Source organism: Python bivittatus, unplaced genomic scaffold (genome assembly GCF_059951505.1).
Source record: "Python bivittatus isolate LINGU-HERP-01145 unplaced genomic scaffold, Pbiv_v1 ctg000310_np1212, whole genome shotgun sequence".
NCBI lineage: Eukaryota > Metazoa > Chordata > Lepidosauria > Squamata > Pythonidae > Python > Python bivittatus.
In genome coordinates, this window is record NW_028277054.1 from 1,850,364 (window position 1) to 1,871,810 (window position 21,447).

General features: G+C 49.4%; 1 protein-coding gene across 5 annotated transcripts in view; it reads right to left on the bottom strand.

The window, feature by feature from the left end:
- HIF3A (hypoxia inducible factor 3 subunit alpha) overlaps positions 1-21,447 on the bottom strand; it is a 38,891-nt gene that overhangs the window by 16,071 nt on the left and 1,373 nt on the right. Inside the window, exons 1-3 of one of the 5 annotated variants that reach the window (XM_025173957.2) lie at positions 20,629-20,692; positions 2,260-2,450; positions 895-1,040 (exon numbers count right to left, since the gene is read on the bottom strand). In XM_025173957.2, the coding sequence (XP_025029725.1) occupies positions 895-1,040; positions 2,260-2,450; positions 20,629-20,651 (360 nt within the window). In that variant the 5' untranslated portion in view covers positions 20,652-20,692. Of the gene's footprint in view, positions 1-894; positions 1,041-2,259; positions 2,451-4,062; positions 4,253-5,363; positions 5,499-19,588; positions 19,741-20,628; positions 20,693-21,447 lie in introns of those variants that run through there. The other 4 variants (XM_025173958.2, XM_015890094.3, XM_088139775.1 and 1 more) reach the window with 4 other exon arrangements.

Consider the following 21,447-nt stretch of genomic DNA (forward strand, 5'->3'; position numbering starts at 1 on the left):
TAAGCCGCACATCAGCAGCACATCACCACATGCTTGCACGCGTGCCAGGGACTGAACATCTGCCAGGCACTAATGGACTGGCGGGACTCCCTGGAGCCGGCCAATCAGGAAGCCCTCCTCCCCCTCCCCTCTACGGCATTCGGAACTGTCAGTCAGGTCTCAGACGGGGAAGAACATGTTTTTCAAAAGGCATTTTGGCCCCCAGGCGAGAAATTTCTGCTTTCTTCCTTAGCCCAACTTTTGCAAAGGTTTACAAGGACTAAAAGCTTGTAAAAGTTTGCTTTGGTACAACTAAGACAGTGGGGCTATTGTTCAGGATGAAAGGACAGGATTATGGGCACTCAGTGTTTGGCCAAAAAAAAAAAAAAAATTAACTCATTCATCCAGCAACAACAGCAATGTGATTTCATTTACAAGACAAGAATAGTTAGAGGGGGGGAAAAATCAGGGAATTTTGCAAAAAGCCCAGTGCATTTGGGGTAAAAACAGTTCATTTGAACTAGATTTCAGCAAAAAGGAGAATGCAATTCATTTGAAAGCATGGTTTGGAATATTTAGAATGGCCTTCTTAAACTTATCCGCCCACCCCACCCCGGCTCCCAAAAATTATCTAAAAGATAAAGTTGAAGCTTAACCCGAAGAACAAAAAGATCCATTCAAAAATCAGTCTGCAGGGGTGGGGGAGGAATTTTGATGTTAACCCCTCTGAAATTTGAATAGAAAATGCCAGCACGGGGTGGCATTCCACAAGACTGACTGAGAACCATTGTCTTAAATTTGGGAAATGCTTCCAGTGCACAACATCAATGAGAATGGATCATCTTTTGCTGAACTGCCCCCTTCCCACCTGTGCAAGCTCCTCCCACTTTCAGCTGGCTCTCTTTTGGATCTCACCTGGCTGAGACCCAGGTGCTTGTTGACATTCTCAGAGAGGTAGATCATGTCTCCTTCCTCAGTCAGGACCATAAGGAAGCCATCCAAGGCCTTCAGATAGTAAGCATCCACCTGTTCCTCAGCTTCTACTTGTTCTCGCCATTCTCCTGGTTAAGCAGAGTTTTAAAAAAAATGCTTTAGGACAAGGCTGGTTGAAGGGTGACTTCTCATGCCAAAGTTACAAGGCAGGGGTCCCTGCAGTGGGGTGGGGGTCAAAAAAGTCATGGTAGTGGCTGTAATCGTGCGATCCTGCCTCTTTTTTATATACAGTATGGAAAAGAATGTAAAAGTCAGCATCTTGACTTTTTTGATCCCTTCCTCCTGTAATTCTCTGCTTTTTTTGTTTTGATGTCTTTGAGTCAGTGTCAACTCCTGGCGACTGCCTGGACAAGCCCCTGCAGTTTTTTTGGCAAGATTTTCAGCAGTGGTTTGCCCTGGCCTCCTTCTTCCCAGGGCTGAGAGAGAAGGACTGGCCCAAGGTCACCCAGCTGGCTTTGCGTCGAAGGCAGGACTAGAACTCACCATCTCCCGGTTTCTAGCCGAGTGGCTTCACCACCACACCAAACTGCCTCTCTAACTCCCTGCATACAGCAGCAAAAGCTGGTACTATGCCAGTGGAGATAAAGCAAACCTTGTGGACTCACTTTGGGCATTGGGTTTATGGGGCAGAGTCTCTGCAATTCAGTTAAAGCATGTTTACACTCCTCGTGAGCGGGGTGGCACATTTGAAAATGCATGCATAGCGTTATCACAGCAGGAAATAGGTTTTCTTAGTATAGAAAAGACTTGTACACTTCAAAAGATATTAAGTTCTGGGAAAGGTGAGAACCTTCTAACCCCCTGAAAAGCAGGCTGGGGGGGGTCTAGACCTAAGACTGGGATGCAAACGGATGACACCCAGCTGCAAGTGGCCCCCAGCCCCTTTTCCACAGTCACAGAGGCCTCTTACGAACACATTGCTTGAAAGCAATAAGAGGGAGAAATAAAGAGGCATCTGTGTCCCTGGAAAAGTTTTCCCAAGCAAGCAAATAGAATGGAGAGCAGTTTCCTTCCCATCCTGTTGGCCAAGGGAACATCAGCAAGTGATTCCTACTAAGGGTGAAGAACACATGCATCACGAAGCCAAGAGGTCGGTGCTGGCAATTTTTGGAACCTGAGAATCTTTTACTATCTTTTAAGCTTAAAGCTCCCGGTTCTAAGCCAGATGTGCCCTGCTTGCTGGCTGGGTTAGGGTTAGGGTACTAGAAGTTGCCATCTAAACTATCTGGAGAACATCTGTTAGGATACCGTTATAGTCTTCCCCTAAGGAAACGTGGCAACCCTCACCAGAATTCAGCAGCTTATGCATCCTTAGGTAGCTAATGGTCAGCCGCATGATAGAGGCTTTGTCCAAGTGGGCGCTGACCCCCCGAGCAAAGGGCAGGGTGTGCGCCAGCTGGTAGAACACTTCCGTCTCCTTGCTGCGTCGGCATCGTGCTGCATCCCGCGATTTCTCCTTCCGGATTTCTGTGGTAGACCTGCAGAGCAAAAGAGAGGTGGACAATGAAACTGTGACCTGTGAGTGGGAATTGCTGGGTAGGCAGATTAATGGGGAACACACCAATTAGAACCAGAGAGATGTGGGTTCGAATCTCTACTTAGGCAGAAAATTCATTAGGTGACCATGGGCCTTTCAAATTTTCTCTCCTTCTCTGCCCCTATATCTCATCTCACAAAAAATATTGAAAAGCAGAGCAGGATACAAATATAAATCAGTATATAATATTATCAGCTGTTTTCTGGAGCTCTCTTTCTGAGTTCTGCTTCTAGATCTAAGATTGTAGATCAAGCAGGCAACTAACAACTTTTTTTGTGTACACATTTTTTTAAAGCAGTGTTTTTCAAGCTTGGCAACTTTCAGATGGGTGGACTTCAACTCCCAGAATTCCACAGCCAGCACGTTCACACATCTTAAAGTTGCCAAGTTTGAAAAACACCATTTTAAAGCATACTGTTTTTAAAGCATACTGATTTACAATCATTGAGTGACTGAGTAAAGAAATCAAGAGTCTGATCACTTTTAGCTTTCTGAAAAACAGAACAAGCAAAAAACAATTCTCATCTTTTCTTTAGACCTTTCAGACTTGATTTACAGAATATTTGTAGCTTATAGTGCCCCTAGTGCCCTGAAATCCCTGTGGACTTCAACCCCCAGAATTCCCCAGCCAGCATGTTCTGGGAGTTGAAGTCCACCCATCTTAAAGTGGCTGAGGTTGAGGAACCCTGGTGTAACACACCTACACTCTTCTTAGTCTAACCAATGAGGTTGTTATGAGTAAACACAACCCCATGAACACACCACCTCCTTTGATCACTCCTAAATATGCAGTTTGGGATAGCATGTTCTATCCCTGACATGGAGGTGCACACGCACTGCCAAAACCACGTTCGCAACCCAAATTATCACCTGTTTCACTTGTGATTCCCCACAAAGCCCACTAGAATAGGATTCTGAAGGGCACGGTTTCATTTTCACCCTCACAATCATTCTACAAAGCGGGTTGTGTGAGAGAGAGGTCTCTCAAGGTCACCCACCGAACTCTGAGGCTCACCAGGTTTTCCCAGTCCGTCCCACCCTCCCTCCACCTGATTTTTTTTCTCTAACCCAGTGGAGAGGCTCTATCGATTACACTGCAAAGGCGCACAGCTTCTTCGGCTTGCGTAAGCCCCTCTTCATGAAACGCAGGTCGAGTGATACACAGCCACGGTCAACCCCCTTCCCCACCCACATGCACCAAGGGTAGGTTCACACAACACGGTGAATCCCAAACCTGGGCTAATAAACCTCAGTGGCTGGGTTCACATCCCTTGCTGTGCCCAAACAAGTCAGACATAGTTGAGTTAACACGATGGCATGCCGATTCACGCAGGGTACTAAGGGACGGCCTGAGGGCACTACTGCATGACACCAGACGCAACGTAAAGATCCTACTCGCATAACAAACCCTTCTGCCCCAAATCCAGTTCCAGAATAACATCAGTTGCAAGTCCTTTCCCCCAGCTGAGCATTCTGGGAGGTGTAGTCCAAACCATCTGGAAGGCACCCTTTGGGGACGACCCTCTGCAAGCTCTCGTGTGCAGAACTCCCACCTTGCAAGCACATTCCAAACCCAGGCGGACCCCACGATGACCCTGTTTAAACAAGCCCTTCGATGTGGCTCTTCCCCCGGTCTTGTGCGGGTTTCAGTTTATCAGGTGGCTGTTGGTTTCTTGGAGATTTTGGTCTTTTTAGGTTATCTTTCTCTTTGTTTTTGTGGTCTTTGTTGATAAGCTGTCCCAGAGTCATGACAGACTGGGGTGGCCTATAGATGTCCTAGAGCGATAAAGAAACCCGCCCACCATGGGCCAACGTCACAACCACAACTTGTTCCAAAACGCACAGGAACAGACGCTTGGGGTGGAAGAGAGGCAACCGTTCACAGCTGTTAATCTTTTGGCCCAAACGTGTCCTCTTGTTGGAGTTTCCCAAAGCAGATAAAGCGACCGAAGAGAATGAAGTGGAGGCAGAGTTGAGTAGGCAAAAATATGGGGGGGGGGCAGATGCCACCCCCAGTTGAAAAACAATAACTTTCCTACATTCAACTGCCTCCTCTATGACATATCCCGGCGCCCTCCCTTTTCCTTATTCTACCCTCAAAATTAAAGTTAAATTAAAATTAACCTCCCTTCAAATCTTCTCCACAATCCAACATGTTTCATACCCCTGGATCTAAACCACTACACCAACATGCTTCTCCAGATCCCACTGCTTTTTGAAACCCATATATCTTTTTTTCGCAGCCCCAGCGGGTTCTAGATACCCCATTTTGCAGGTTTCTTGGGTTCCCCTTTCCCCCAAATGCATCCTTTTTACATTCCAACCTTTGGAAAGATCTCCAAGCACCCTGGGTCCACTCTCCTGAGCCACCCATGTCTAGTTTGCAAAAAATGTCAGCGACAAAAATCCCCAAGACTTGCAAATTCCAGAAATGGAATGCCCGCAATGAAAACACGAACTTCTCGCCACAGTTGGCTCCACAGACATCCTACCCAACAGAGACCTGAACAAAACAACCCCACAAGCTCTAGGAAAACAGATTCACACAGTTTCTTAGCTTTTTGGCATGCTTCCACCCCAGATGGTTGGGTATATTGGAGTCCTTTGCCCTGGAAATGCCCTGGAACAGTTCTAGGATCTTCTGGAAGCCCACCAAACCACACATCTCCTATGAAGACACTGCACCCCACTGGGAAACCCTGAGGACTTGTGCTGGTGGACTGACAGAGCTCCCCAGAAGATGGTTCTACATACCACAGACACAATACAAGCTGGGGAGCCGGGAAGTTTGCCATGGCCTAGTTCCAGAAGGCCCTGCCCCAGGGGCTTTATCCAAGCACCAGAGGCCCCTTACCTGCACCATCTCCTGCCCCTTGGCCGCTTCCAGCGCCACCACATAGCCGATCTCTGGCTTCCCCCTTCGCTCCCTGAGCCGACCAAGCTGGACTTTGCACTTCCTGATCCTCCCACAGCTTCTTTCCACCATCCCTCCCTCTCCAGCCCTCTTCAGGGTACAGGCTGTTCCATTTCTGTGTCCTGGCACCCTGCCCATCATCCTGGAGCTCTGTTTTGCAGAGAGTAGGCAACGGTTTGCCACAAGGTATAGTGGTATCCTCTCTGCCTCCCGAACGGCTCCCAAGCAAAGGGGTCATCAAAGAGGCATGGCTGCTAGCCAGCCCAACCATGGGGTCATCAGCTGTGGCTGGCTGGCCGTGAGCGGGCTGGCCTCATCCCTGCCACATCTACCAGCCTTGTGAACATGCGCGTTGTGAGCGGGAGCCATCAACATCCACAACATAAATACTGGCTGGGCAAGTGAGAAGGCCAGGATGAATTCTGATGCAGCCTTACCTCCACAAAGCAGCAGAAGAGGAAACTCAGTGGGATGGACCCTCTTATCTCCCCCCAACCCTGCAGAATTTTCAAGGAAAAGCTCTGATCAGACTATGATTTATTTTTAGAAAGAAAAGTCCTGGAAGTAAAATCTTTTGCCTGGGATGCACAAGTTCAGAGTTAGATTCCGGGCAAGCGCATGCATTAGCGATAGACGCCTGCTTACCGGATGTGCCTGAAAGGAAGGCAACTCTAAATTTAAGACAATGACCCTCCCTTCACAGGAACAGGAGAAAGAAAAAACATCTCCCTTGCTACGTTCTCAGCAATTCCACAAGAAGTTCCCATTTTAAAAGCCAATTACTGGGGGCAAATGACATAACCTTCTTTTCAGGTAAAGGCAGAGTCTTCAAAAAATAGGAGGATCTGCTTGAATCCAGAGGTTCAGACTTTTTCCCAGGCTTATCTAGAGATGCCAGGACTGAAGGCAGAGTGCAGCCACTGGGCCACAGATGATCCCCAAAAGGTTTAGGGTTAGGGTTAGCAAATCCTTGGAGGGGTGACAGAGAGAAATGTCAGGGAGAGGTGAGATGGACAGGGACTTCTCCACCCTTCCTTACAATACCTGTATCCTTGAAGGCACTCTGCCTATGATCAGAGGAACTCTTTGCAAATACCTCCTTCCATATTCCAAAGACTTTCCAAGTCTTTTTCCAGGTAGAATCTTAATATGTTAAGCAGAAGACTAGTGGTCTAGCTGATTTTGCTCACAGACCATTGCCCCAAACTTTACACTGAATAAAACAGGCATAATTTAAAGACCCTGACAAAAAGATCTGCATTTGCATCAACTCCTCAGTTTTCATATGTCTTCTGGGGACCCCATTAGGAGGCCCACAAGCATGGCTTGAAGGCAACTGTCATGTTTAGTCCCAACATCAACTCTTCAGGGGTGCATTTCTCTGAGCAGTGAGTTGCATTTAACCAAGAGTCATTTCTTGGGTATGTCATGCTTACATTCTTTGTTTTAGCTCAGCTTCCATCTGTCCTGGACCCTCCAAATATTTGGGACTTCTCTTCCCAGAATTCTCAGCCAGATTGAACAAGTCAGGAGCGACCACTGCTTTATCCAACGCATTACTACTACTGACCTATGAACGGTCAACTGCATTATATATCACCACACACCTGGGAATGCAGAATTCCTGGAACCTCAACTTTCCATCCCCCCACCCCCATGGCAAGCTTCTAGTCCTTAAGGTTGTTTAAAAAAAACAAACTAGAGAGGTTGTGGGCAAGGATCCACATTACCTGCCTGGGAAGCTGTTTATGAATATTTTTTTCTTTGTTCTAATTTTAGTTCTAAAAAAAACCCAAGATCTCCTGAAGAGGAAAAAAGCTGCAATGGCAAAGCCCATGGGGGACTGAGCAGGTGAAAGCATGGTCAGAGCAGGGGAGGCGTCCGTCATCTTCACAGCTGCCCCCCACCCACCCCTTATCCCCAACTGCTGGTGCCCTATCTTGGATGCAGACTGCACCAAGACCCAGGCTCTTTCTGGGACATGTTCTGCACGCAACGGCATCGCTCGTCAGCAACTGGCGACGCAAAAGCTCACGCGCATCTTCAAAGCCTTCTGCTCAGATCAGGCATCTCTGACGTCAATTTCCTTCCTCCACTGAGAATATCTCAGTTTCGCACATGCTGCATGTTACCGACTGGTTCTGTGGCGCACAGCTTCCCCCTTATTAGCACAACACTGAAAAAGGGGGCGGAAGAGAGAAGGGGACACTGCAGGCAGGCAGAAAATGCTCTCCTTGCATTCCAACAACCTCTGCAACTGCAGCCCCCCCCCCCCCCTTGTTCCACCCAGACTTCTTCTTTCAACTAGGACAGCCAGTGAATGGTAAGACGTGGTTTGACCTCCCAGGAGGCAACTATAAATGGAGATTTCTTTACAGAGCCCACTGAAGCAAGAGGTTTCCCCAGCCCCCCACCCCACACTTCCCTCTGGGGCAGGAGGCCTAGAAAACAGCAACAGGAGGATGAGCATCTTGGTCAACTTCCCTTTGAGATTCTTCAGTGGCTGACTTCACGCAACACTCTTAACGCAGGCCAGGAAAACACAACGGCCGTCTTCCTGCAGCAAGCTGTCGTTTATTTATTTATATATTATTAAATTTGTATGCTGCTCATCTCCCCCCAGCAGGTGACTCTGGGCAGCTCACAGTTAAAATCAGAAACCCCATCAACAATTAAAAATCCCGCATAAATAGTTAAAATAAAGAACCCATTAAAAATCAAATCTAAACAACAAACCCTGTACATAAAAACTAAAAACATTCAAGATAATGGGGGGGGGCAAGGTCAATTACCCCACAAGCCACCTCCACTGGTGTGAGCCCCCATCCGGCCCCCAGGCCTTCTGGTACAGCTAAGATTTCACCCCTTTCCTGGAGGCCATGACAGTGGGGGCACACCAGACCTCGGGAGGCAGATTGTTCCATAGGGCGGGGGCCACGGCAGAAAAGGCCCTCTGCCTAGACCCCACCAGTTGAAATTCCTTGACTGGTGGGGTCTGCAACATGCCCCTTCTGCCAGATCTAGTGGGGTGGGCTGGAGTAACCGGGGCGAGACGGCTCCTCAGCTAACCTGGCCCTGTGCCATGAAGGGCTTTAAAGGTGATGACCAACACCTTGAATTGGACCCAGAAGCAAACTGGCAGCCAAGGCAGCTCACATAACAGCAGTGTTATATGTGCCCTCCTAGGGGCATTCAGAACTGTCTGCGCTGCCGCATTCTGCACCAGCTGCAGTGTCTGGACACTCTTCTAGGGTAGCCCCATGTAGTGCGTGTTACAGTAATCCAACTGGGAGGTGACCAGGGCATGAGTGACTGTGCGGAGGGCCGCCTGATCGAGGAAGGGGCGTAACTGCCGCATAACACGAAGTTGCACAAGCTATGCCCAGACAAACCCGCTTCTGCCTTCATGGTCAGTTTTCAAAGCAGGCTACGGCACAGGCTGAGTTGTTCCCACAACCTGCTGCCCCACAAACATGTTGAGCGAACCCTGTCAATGTTTTGTTCTAATTATACTGTGTTCCTTCTGGTAGATGGGCAGCCATATACATCTGGTAAATTAATGAATTAATTAGGAACCTCACCAAGAGATGGATCACGTGTTCATGCTCGGACTGGCCATCCACCAGGATGGTAGGAATATAACCTGGTCCCTCATTAGATCGATCTTTAGGATTTGAATGTCCCAGAGGGCTGGTGTGCCCTGCCATCCTTGCCATGCAGGGTGATGCCACGGACTCTGGGTCAGCTGGCCCTTGGACCTCTTACCATGCCAGGAACAATCCCTGCTAAACATGGCTGCCCCACGTGGCCAGATTTGCATTCCACCAATGCAAACTGAGCATGGTGAGAGAAAAAAAAACTTTGTGCATGCTTAGGGCCACTTTCCCCATGACAGACTTTCTCTTTTCTGGCAACCAGCTGGGAGAAGCACTGCCCCCCCACAGAACACAAATCAAGTTCCCAGTCTGGGGGATCACCCCCCTCGCTTTCTGAAACAGATTCCCTACCCAAACTGATGCCGGCTTGTGCTCAGTTTCGTTGTCGTGGGTGAGCATGAGCAGGCTGCAAAGCCTCACCGAGGCAGCATCCTGCTCTGCAGTGCCCGGCCCCTGAAGCTGTCCCCACCCACTCCCATCTGAGATCCTCACCCTGTGTGTGTGCGCGCGCACGCGTGCGTGCATCTCTTGTCTCCCGCCCACTCCAAAGCAGGAATCCTGTTGCACGTGCTCTTGGCAATGCCTTTGGCTGTTCTGTCCACGTCAGTCCAGGACACTGTGTACTGGAAACAGGGACCGATGCCAACTGCTCGTCGTGGGAGGAGGGAAAAGGGGGGGAGTGGAAGGAGGCTGATGGATGGGGAGGAGGAGAAGGGCTTCATTCATTACTGCGAGTCTCGTACAACCCTCGGGCACCACTCCTAAAACGAACGGGGACGTCACACACCTCTGTACTCCATGGGACCCGTACACCCCAGTCTCACTGCACGTGTATTCCCAAACTAATCTTATTCTACCACCCAAAGAAGGCAGATCTACCCCCTAACACCACTCCCGAGAGGACAAGTTAAGGATTCCAACTGCTTTTAAAAATCATTTTGAACAGCAGCTCCTTTTCCCACACGTCGCAGTACCAGCACCCCAAGTGAATCCCACATGGGCCCCTTTCCTGCCCCTCAAACCGAACCAGGGGCCGCTGCAAAGCCAGCCCTCCCCCCACCTCACTCCTCACACCCACACAAAGGCCTCTTCCCTCTGGCTTGGGTGGGAACACGATGTTCCTGGCAAGGAGCGAGCTCCACGCCCCACATCTTTACATCTGGAGAGCCCTGTTTATGTACATAAGGGAGGGGTAAATCACCTTTTACCTGAACCCTCACTGGGTGGTGGCGGGTAACTGGGCGGGGCTGCCAAGGAAAAGGAAACAAAATGCCACTGCAGGCTTTCGGTCTGCTTGGATTTTTCACCTATACATTAATGCACGGAATGAAATTGACAACTGGCTCTCCAGATTCAGCCCCATCTTAGGGCTCACAGTTTTCCCCACTCCGCAGGCCAAGAATCCAGAAATGTTGGCAAACCAGGAGCCCTCCTAAAAGGCCAAGGTTCTGCAGCCAAGTCTCTGTGTGCTGGATCATGCCCATTTTTAGGGAGCAGACTCACAATTCCTTAAAACCTGGACGAGGAATCAAAGCTATTCTCACTTGGGACAGTGGCCCTCTCCAAAGCAGAGAAACGCTTGTTGGCACATCTTTCCCCAGATTATGGGACCTGCTGGAGCCCTCTTCCCAAATTCTAGTCTCTAATCCTGGCACAAACACTGCAGAAGGGGGTTGTTTCCTCCCCGTGTCTTGCATGATTTGGGGCAATTCCACTCCACTTTATCATCCGCAGTTACAGATGATAACTGTGGCACTAGCCATTCTGAAATAACCAACGGTGGGCATCTCCCTGTGGTGGCCGATTCTTTCCCCTTATCTCTGTTGATGAGCAGGAAAGCCACTTGTCCCAAAGAAAGCAGGAGAGAGGATCTCACAAATGCCTTCTCGTGGGTCACCTCTACTTGGCTGTGCGTGAGATTCTGGACTCGTACACTGATATTTTGGGAAGCCAGACCAGCACTCAGACAGCTGCTTCTGCACATCAGTGGCAATGGATCTGGCTTGGGAAAGTCGACGGGCACTACTTGGGAGGCTGGGCTTTTCAACAGGTGTTGCGCATAGGTGCAGGCGTCACCATTGCTCACAAAGTCTGCCACCCCTTCTAAGAGGAGCAGATCCAACTGGCGTGGGGTGAGTGTGAGTAGTTTATTTTCTTCCTGACCGCTAAATCAGGCCTGAAATGCCCTCTCTTCTCTGCAGGCAGGCTCTGATCCAACTGGGTCAGAGGGTCAGCGGGTGACGGGAGAAAGCCCCCCCCCGGCTGAGTCACCCGGACTGCCTTCCCAGGGCATAAGCCCTACTTTCTCTAGCCTCCGCACCGGAGCATCCGAAACTCCACAGGCAACTGGAAGGGGAGAACCCGATGCCTGCCTGGTGCTCTTGAGGTGGGGGCTGCAGCACCAGAGGGACGCAAATGGCCGGCCAGGCAGACTTTCCTTGGCGCTTTTCCACAGCCTGTTCCCAGGCTGAGCCAACAGAGAAAGCCAAGAACATACATAGCGTGTGAATAAACAGAGGGAGCCGGGAAACGGTGCCGGAGGCTCTCCTTGCGAACGGTGCCAGGACCAGGACACCAGGCCTTGCTTAGCGACTTCACCCACTGCCCTATAAAAACAAATTGGGACTTAGAAAGGCTCTCCCACTCGGATCCCTGCATTGGGGACCCAGCAATAACCAAGCTGGCCAGGGGGTGATGGAGGCTATAGACCAGTGTTTCTCAACCTTGGCAACTTGAAGATGTGTGGACTTCAACTCCCAGAATTCCCCAGCCAGCTCTTTTCCCAGCCAGTTGCCGAGGTTTAGAAACACTGCTATAGACTGGAGGGCACCAGGTTGGGGAAGATGTCTTAGGAAGAGTCCTGGGGTTTGCAGTAATTACTGTGGGCCACCGTCCTCCTAAAGCATTCAGTGATGTGGGTTCTGAGTTCAGCCTTCTTCAATTTAGCATCCTCCAGTGGCTGGAGAAGCGCACCCCTCATCCCCGAGCCACGCGGGACAGGGATGGTAGAAATTGTAGTCCAGTCCAGGCTCCTTCCCCTGCAAGCGGAGAAAACTGTCGTTTCTCCATTCTATTTCCCAGGGTCATGCACTGGGGGAGTCTGAGAATCTTCCTGGAAAAAAAGACCCCATGACCTGAAATCCTCTGCTCTTAATCATCTCCCGTTCCACCCCTTCCCTCACTGCAAAATGCTGATTTGGGGACAGTGCCGGTTGGTGGATAAGTATCCTGAAGAAAAAGAGACGCACACTCTGCAGGCTGAAGTCATGGTTGGGGGGAGGCAGAGAGATTTTGGGGGTCCCCTGGATAGAAAGAGTGCTTCCCTCACATGGTGTCTGGGCACTCTGGGACCCATGGCCAGAATGCCCCTGCCAGGCTGGGAAATCAGCAGCTCAGAGATTGGAAGAGCACCATCGACTGAACTTGCAACCAGCCCAGCTGATGGTGGGAATTCCCTGGCTTGAGCTGGCCACTCGGTTGCCCACAGCAGAGCCAGCCAAGAAGCCCATCTCTGGGTGCCCTCTGGTGCTGTGGCCTCCCTGCTTTGGGGGAGCCCCTCCCCTTGTGCCACCCTGGCAAGCCGGGGTCCTGGGCCCCGAGTGAGCCTCAGCCTGCCGCCTGCACCACCGTGGCCTCTGGGTCCTCGAGAGGCCTGAGCCGCTCCCCTGTCCTCCCCCAGCCCCCCTTCGCTTGGAAGGCAGCCCAGAGGCCCCTTGCTCAGGCCGGGCCTACGTGAGCTGAGCGACGGGCGGGGGGACAGGGTAGGCCAAGAGCAGCCAACCAGCGGCCGGGCTTTTTCCTGTTTGCCTGCTAATTTCGGTTGGGAACACAGCGCTGCCATTGGACACCCAGCTGCAACGCACAGACTTGGGCCTTCTGCCAAATGGGCCGGCGCACGGCGCACGGCGGCTGCTGCTGTGGGGCTGAGGGGCTGGAGAGGAAGGAGAAACAAACTCCCCCCCCACCCAGGAGACCAGCCTGGGAAACCACTGCGAGGAAGGAAAGCAGGCAGCATGTAAGGAGTCCAGGCATACCCCCCTCCAGATTCTGCTTCCCCCACTGCTAAAATGCACAAGGCAACTTTTTGTTCCATTTTCACGTAACGCCAAAGTGCTGCCGGCATCCCCACCGCTGCTTCTTAATTTCAGTTGAACCAAGCCTCGTCCCCGCCGAGATCGGTGTTTGGAGCAGAGACGAGGCGCAGGATCCACTCCTCCATTCCTGCAGTTGAAAGCCCCCTCCCCTTCCCAAAATAGGGGGGACGCGTATTAGTCACCGGTGAATTAGCTGAAGGCTATGATATCGCATACACAAGGCGGAACACTTTGCGCGAGCATAAAAATGGGTTTCATGCAAAAGAGATGGCAGGGAAGGGAGAAAATTGGCATTCGCTAGCTTCGTAGGCACATTTTGCCCTCCTCAGTTCTGAAGCCATTTTGATAATACCGGCATTCGTACACATCTCTTTCTGGGAGTGATCTGGCCCTACTAGCACCACTGGATTCTGTGCGTAGCGCTGGGTTTGTAAGCATGCAATTAAAAGGGGGAAGAAACTGTCACCCTTTCCCCTCTCTTTAATCATCCATCTTTCAGTGCAATTAGGAGAGGAACTATGGTGTGTGAACAGCTAAACAATCTTGAGTCGCACACCTGGTATCACCAGTTGCAAGATATTTCACTTGCAGGTTTGGATTTAGATATTTCTGAGCCAGCTTTGGAGACCGCACAGGGGCCTCCCCGGGAGGTGTACGTGTGTAAGGAAGTCAGTAGGGTGTCCATGACCAAGTGATCGACGGTGCCGTTTTGACTTTTTGGACCTCCTCCCACAGACATCCCTGGGACCAGGCATCAACTCCAAACCTGAGCCACAAGTCCGCCTTCTTCCATTAGAGCTTTCCAGATGGATTGGACTATAGCTCCCTTTACCCCTGTCCAAGTGCTGTTCCAAAGCTTACAAAAAACATAAATAAAAATCATATATTGGGAGTCCCAAGCGCTGGTGTCCATTTTCTACCTGAGAACAATCTAAGGATGCCTCAAGGCGTTGCAAAGATACCTCCAACCCCGGAAGCCCATGATTTGAGTTCTGGGGAAGAAGGATTTCCTCTCTCCATGAGAAGCAGAGTTAATCAAGACCCCAAATGCCCCTTGTGGAAGTCCTCCAACGGTGCTCTCCAAGCATATTGGATTCCAACACCCATCATCGCCAATCAGTGGGAGAAGGTTGCTTCACCCAGAGAGCTGTTGGTATTCAGAGGTCTATAACACAGAGATGCCACCACCTCATCGCAATGGGGAGAGGATTAAGGCTGGGTGACAAAAACCTGCCCTACTGGCATCTTATGGACATGGGCTGCAATGCTTTACTTGCCAGAAAGGAAGCTAGTCAGGACTTTGGGATCAGAATTTTTTTGTTTTCCTGGAGAGAGGTGGAAAGTAGGACCACTCCATAATTCTTTTTCCCCTCCTTGGCTGGTTTTCATCGGAGTGCAAATTTCTGTATGAGCAGAGGTGATAACAGAAAGAGAACAAAACAATGTGTCTCTTGCACCATTCTCAGCTTCTCCTAGAAGGCAACAGTCCCTCTCCAACCTTGACATATTCCCCACCTCAGATCTCGGGGTCAAAGACAGAGAGACCCAGAGGCTCTTCAGCCCAAGCGTTGGTCCAAATCATGATACGGTGGTGCCATCTTGATTTGTTTGAGCATACCCTGAAGACACATGGGTATGGTCAAACAAGTCAAGCTGGCATCTTGGCCATCCCTGCGGACACCCCTGCGACAGTATCATGCAAATGACATTAATTATGCAATCTGCAACTGAAACACAATGCACCTGCTGCTGAGTGACAACTCCCAGGAACTAGGACACTGGACAAACATCAGAGCTGCTGGACATCAAAGCTCAAAGACTTCAGGCCAATGAGGTTGCCCACTCTTGAGAGTTATACTAAAGACCAGTGTTTCTCAACCTCAGCAACTTTAAGACGTGTGGACTCCAACTCCCAGAATTCCCCAGCCAGCCATGCTGGCTGGGGAATTCTGGGAGTTGGAGTCCACACGTCTTAAAGTTGTTGAGGTTGAGAAACACTGCTAAAGACAGCTATTCCCAAGCACAGTTTGCCCACACAGCAAACAAACAATGTTGGCTGTCTTCATGACACCCTAAACTAGAACTCTGAACAATTCTGGATGTCTTGATCATTCTCAGCCAACTTCTTCTAATAGGAGAAAAAGCATATTAAGCATGCTTCATAGTTTACTTAGCAGGATGTGTGAGCCAGAAAGGAGTTTTCTTGATTCAATAACACAGTTGTTGTTATCATTTACACTGAGCGGCCGCCCAACTCCAAAACAACTCTGGGCGGCTTACGCTCATAAAAGAAAAAAATAAAAAATAAAATAAAAAAAGAGGATGCTATGTGCTTAGACACACCCCATCGGAAGAGCCAAGCATGCCAGAATTCAGAAAAGTCCTGGCATAGGGTGATATGTGCCGAAAAAACGAGTGACAATGGAGGAAAGAATTGCAAGAAGTTAAACAACAATAAATACATATTTATTTCGCTTCAGAAAGGTGGAGAAAAAAACGTGCAGCACACCCCCCGAAATCCATTACCCAGAAGAAAATCTGGGGCAATGAATCTCCTAATCGATGCTTATGATCAAAGCCAACAGAGAAGTACAGGACAGTAATTGAAAATGCCCTTGGCCTCCATCTGAAAACAACTTATGCTCTGCAGATGTAGATGACGATTCCCACTCTAAAGGCCAGGAAGAAAGGGGAGTGTTCTACTGTATAATGGCAGAAGGGTAGGGAGAGGAACATAACTCATCTTCCGAAATAGAATATTGTGTATTATAAAAGCCAGAGTGCTTACATATCATTTCCTAATTCTGGGAGAAAAACAGAGGCTAAACTCTGTGTGTGTGTGTGTGTGTGTGTGTGTGTTTGGCAGCTACAACCATGCAATTGAAACCCCACCCCTTTTAACTTGTGCTATGCACGTGATCTGCATAAAAAAGTTGTGGGGCTTCAGTTGCCCATTTACAGCCCCCATCTTGACTTTTTTGACCCCTGCCCCCCCCAAGGCATCCCTACTAGAGGGGTTCTAGTTCCAAAAGTCCTGGTGAGAAACTACCCTCTGGTGCTGTATCTGAAAATCCCTGAACTTTGCTAATTATCTTGAACACTGCAGAAAAGCAGGGTGGAAAGTGTTTCCCAAACTAAATGGAAAATCATAATGCAGAGGGGAATCTTTGCTCTATTCATAAGCACGGGTGGAAGAAACAGGTAAAAATCCATGCTTTTACAAACCTGTCATGAAGTACAATATGATCGTGCGGTAAATAATGTGCCTTAAGAGACCCCAAATACCCTTCTTGGAAAAATCAACTTTCCTAAATTCTAGTTCTTTAGAATAAATTATGCTTATTATCAACAATTCTCCCATTGGCTTAGTAGTTCAGACAATTTTATGTACGAGTTAATTATTTCGTTTTTCACACTCACCGTATCAGGTAGGGCATAGTCTCCCTTTTACAAATAGAAAAACTAAAGCTGAAGATTGTTAGAGCTAGCCATGGTTATCCCGCTAGTCTGGATGGGCGCAGCTGCTGTTCCAAAACACCCAGGGCCCTATTAGTGACTGGATTGGGAACAGCAGGTCCACCATGGGGATTGGGACCGCCAAATCAGGCCAAGAAGTGTAGTGTCGAACAAAGGATGTTGTTGGAAGGGGCCAACTGACCAGCCTTTCTCCATAAAGTCCAATGGGGCAAAGCACATCCCAAGAATTTAAGAGCTTTCTAGAATGTCTCCTTCTACTCCTGTTTTGCTCATAGACACACAAGTAACTTTTAAGTGAAAGAAGCGACCTTGAGAATTGTATTTTTGTGGCAATTCTCATAGTCTATCTCAAGATTAAGAGAAGTCACTGTTCCTCTCTAATCTGTGTTAGTCTGACCACATCTAGAATAGTGCGTCCAGCTCTCAGAACCACACTTTAGAAAATGGAACTTATCCAGAGGAAACCTACCATGATGATAAGGGGCTGGAAGGAAAAGCATATGAGAACGGCTGGGTATGTTTAGCTTGGAGAAGATAAGATAGTAGGGAAACATGAAAGCCACCTTCAAGTATCCGAAGAATGCCCTGCAGAGGATGGAGCAGAAACATTCGGAACTGCTCCAGAAGACAGGACAGGAAGCTGTGGATTATACTGCAAGGAAGTAGATTTTGGGTGGACCTAGGGGGGAAAAATGTCCTAACCTAAGAGCTGGTCAACAGTGGAGGGGGCTGCCTTGAGAGGTGGTGGACTTTCCTTCACTGGAGGTGATTAAGTGAAGGCTGGATGGTCTTCTGTTGGGGATGCTGGTGCTGTAGACAGGAGTTGGAGCAGATGATCTCCAGTTCCTTTCCAATCCTTACATTCTATGATTTATTGCTTCTGAGAGTTGGAGAAGATGCTTCCAAACCTCCTAGCTACTCTATGAGCTTATCAATGACCTCTTCACCCCCAGCTCACACTGAAGATTCTTCCTGCTGAACTGATGGATGTTCAGGGGCCATGCTGGCAGGAAAGAGAGCAAGTCCCTCAACAGTCCTAGTTGACTGGGAACAGTATGGGGCAGTCCTTGGCAAGCCTCTCTCCCTTGGCTCAGCCTCCCTTACAGGGGTGTGATTTGGCACACCTTTTATGTGGCCTTCAGGTCCACCTTAATTATTTTCAGTCTCCTTCTCATTTGGAAAGGGAAATCAGCACCCAACAAAGCACATCAGAACCCCCCCCCCAGGGGGGGCATGAATTCAGCACAGATATGCGTGCATGGTGCCAGCCTTCTTTCTCTCTACTGCATTGTGCTTTGGGGCTCATGAGGTCTTAATTTATACCTGGTATAAATTTCCTGTATTTACTTGTTCGTTTGTTTATTTGATTTTTTATATATATATCCCACTGTAATCTTGCAACTCTTAGCAATCTTCAACTGGCTCTGGAACATGCAAAGCAGTGCCTCTGGACATGCACAGAGAACATTTCCTAGCCAAGAGTGTAATCTGAGCCTGTCATTACATCTATGGAACAAGAGCTTGCAACATAGACGCTGTTGCTCTTTTATAGCGCATATGGACCCAGATTCTTATTTTAGAAAATTAATCACTGGTTGTCCAACAGTCATATCCTCTGAAGGACCTTGGTGGCTGGCCAGAATTCCTTTAGAGAAGTCTGCAAGGTGTAGGGATGACTCCTATATTAGATTTGCCACATGTAAGACTCCTTTGGCACAACTTTTAACCCTATTGGTCTAATCAGAATTTGTACACAAGCAAGAGGGAAATCAATAACGCACCAACCAAGTTACAGTTCTCATGTTCTGAAGGTTGAAATACTTCTGTCCTTCCCAACACCTCCTGTCCTCTTTCTTGCTAATCATGAGATGGGAAGACCAACCTCTAGTGCCCCTTGGTGCAGCCAAGACCACAAACAAGTATCCTGAGTGTATCTATTACCCAATCCATGGGAGGGGAAGACTGAGGCACTACAGATCAATCTACAAAGAGTCCTCACAAGGCTCCCGTCTTTGTGACTGCGACAAGACCAACATTTCCAGGAGACTCAAATCTTGCTCTGGCTCTGATTCTCCAGGAGAATTCCTCAAGTCTCATTCCCTCTACAAAGTCCCTCTTGCCAAGAAAATTAGCCCCATTTCAACCTAGTCCCATCAACAGGAGCATAAAAGGAAAAAAAAGGAGGGGGATAACATGGTCTGGATTCTGAATACAGACAAGGTTCAAACTAATATCCTTCAAGTTCTAGATTCATGCACCTGAGAGTTTGCTGTTTCACAAATGCAGAGGCAGACCATATCTTTGTAACACTGATGCAGCTGCTTGGAATATGTGTACGAGCTGAGAGAGGCACCCCTGCTCCATGCTCCAAGCCTGAACTATGGCTGGAAAGGAGCAGCCAATTCAGTTTGGACAGAAAGTAGAACAGAGGATGCATGAATGTGTATTTATGTGCGTGTGTGTGTGTGTGTGAGGGAGAGAGAGAAAAGGAAGGAGAGAACTGATTAAAATAACAGGGAGGAAAGAGATGGGAGGAAACTAAAAAGAGATGAAGGAATGTATAACGAAACATGCAGAGAGGAGAAGAAGATTTAAGAATGAAGGGCAGGTGAGCAAAGATACAACTAACCATGAAACACATCCGAGAAGGAAGGAATAAAATGGCTAGAGCAGATCAGAGAATGGAGAACAGAGAAGAAAGGAGAGAATTAACTGATGGGGAAACCAGAAGAGAAAGAGACAAGGGGAAAGAGGAGGAGGAAAGCTACAGAAGAGCAGGAGGATATCTGCAGGGAAAAGCTGAATGCAAAACGAGAGGAAAATGGAGCAAAACATGAACGGGAAGGATCACACGGGAGAAGAATGTGAGCGGAAAGCGCAAACGAAGCAAGCAGAGAAAGAAGAGATGCCACAGTGGCAGAACAGTGCTCAGACTCACCTGCCCCAGAGCCCCCCACAGGAAAGGCACCCACGGGCCCAGCTTCCTGCCTAACTGCCCCATCGCCTCTGCCATCTGCTGACCGCCGACTCGTTGCCAACCCCAAGCCGAGCGGGCTCCTCTCCATATGTGGAACTGTATCCTACCTCCACCCACCGCGTCACGGCCTGGCACGGGGCCGGGAACACGTGATGTACACAAGACCTGTCATGTGTTCATCCTCCGGCACGCGAGGGCCACCGGCTTCCCTGCCCAGAGGAAAACAGCCAACAGCAAAGGCTGCGGAAGAAGGACATGTGTGAGGAGGAGGCTGGGTTGGGACAGCAGCCAGTCGAGATGCCTGCAAGTGGGAAAATGCGGAAGCAAAAAAGCAAGAGTGAGCGAGAACCGGGGAGGCCACTAGGGGGTGCCAGCGGAGCAGTGGGGGAGAAGGACTGAGCAGTGCCAGGGAAGTCATGCCAAGGCAGAAGAGAAATCCCGGAAGAACGGAGGGCGCCCAGGGATCATGCCTATGGAAAGAGTTTACCAGGCACCAGGTTAATGTTTTAAAAGTGTCCCTCCTCCTGGCCCAAAGAACTTTCCAGACATTACAAACAGTGGCCGGGCATCAGCCATGGGTACCCCGAAGAGCCCGTCCCAGAGGCTGCAGGAGTTTGCAGGACTGACGCGGTGCTTGAGAGAGACCAAAGGCTCCTCGTGAACAGACGAAGTTGCCGGTGACTTCTCCTTAAGGTGAAAGTCCGTGGAGTCCTGGGACCGCCCTCGCGGAGCCAGCAGGAGCCGTGCCTTTGTGGACAGGAATGGCTCAGGACCTCTGAACAGGAGCTGGGACTGGCAGGCGACCAGCTCTGGACTTTAAAATGGGTGGGGATTTGCTTAATCAATCACAGCAATGATCCTTTGGAGACAAGGAGGTGGATCCCAGGTTCTTGGCAGAATCGACAGGTGCAAATTCTTTCTGAGAGCCTTTCCTTATTCCCAAAGACAGAGATAGTGAGGAGCTGAAACATTATTTTAGTTCACGGAAGCTTTCCCCTTACCTCTGATATTTTGACCAGGACATCCCTGCGTTACACACTCATTCTCTGGGCTGATGGATACCTCCGCCCTCTAGAAAGCTCTCCGAGCTCATCTCAGCAAGAGTCCGCAAGAGACTAGAACTCTTATAGGCAAGTAGCAAGCATTTCAGAAAAGGAGGGGAGGGGCGAAGTGAGGTCTGTGTTGGCCGAATGCCTGAGTGGAAGAGTGCCAGTTTTGTCCTACCCAGTGAGAGAGGCCAAGATCTGCCTCGGAACAGAATTCCGTAGCCCAGGAACCATGCAGAAGAGCAGGGCAACACGCCCACTCAGGGGCAGCGATGCTCCCATGGGCACACACTCTGCCCCCTCCCAACAAACCAGGTGAGGCCCCAGTTGCCCAGCCGACCAACCTACCAAGTTCCAAATTCCTTCTGGAAAGCTGAAAAGCGTGCACCAGGTAGAACTTGGCTTCAAGCTGGCAACTTTAATTCCTCTATGTCCCCCAAAGCGCCAGCCACTCCTTCTGTACTCTCCATGACCCAGTTCTGGGAACATCCAGACAGATTTGACCTACATCCCAATCACCTTGTCTGCCCACATGCTACGGGAGCTGGTCTGTGAGTGCATCTTCAAGACCGCTTTTTTGCTAAGCTTCAAGCCTCTCTCAAACTCAGGCTGTATACAGTATTCCTGCCAATGCAGACTGATCCCAGAATGCCCCCCCCCCACTTTCTTGGCAACTTAAATTTCCAGCCTCCCACCTTTGTGGGTGTAAAAGCCTGTGGCAAGACCAACATTCCTAGACATTACCAAGAAATTGGCTACTTTTACCCAGTCACA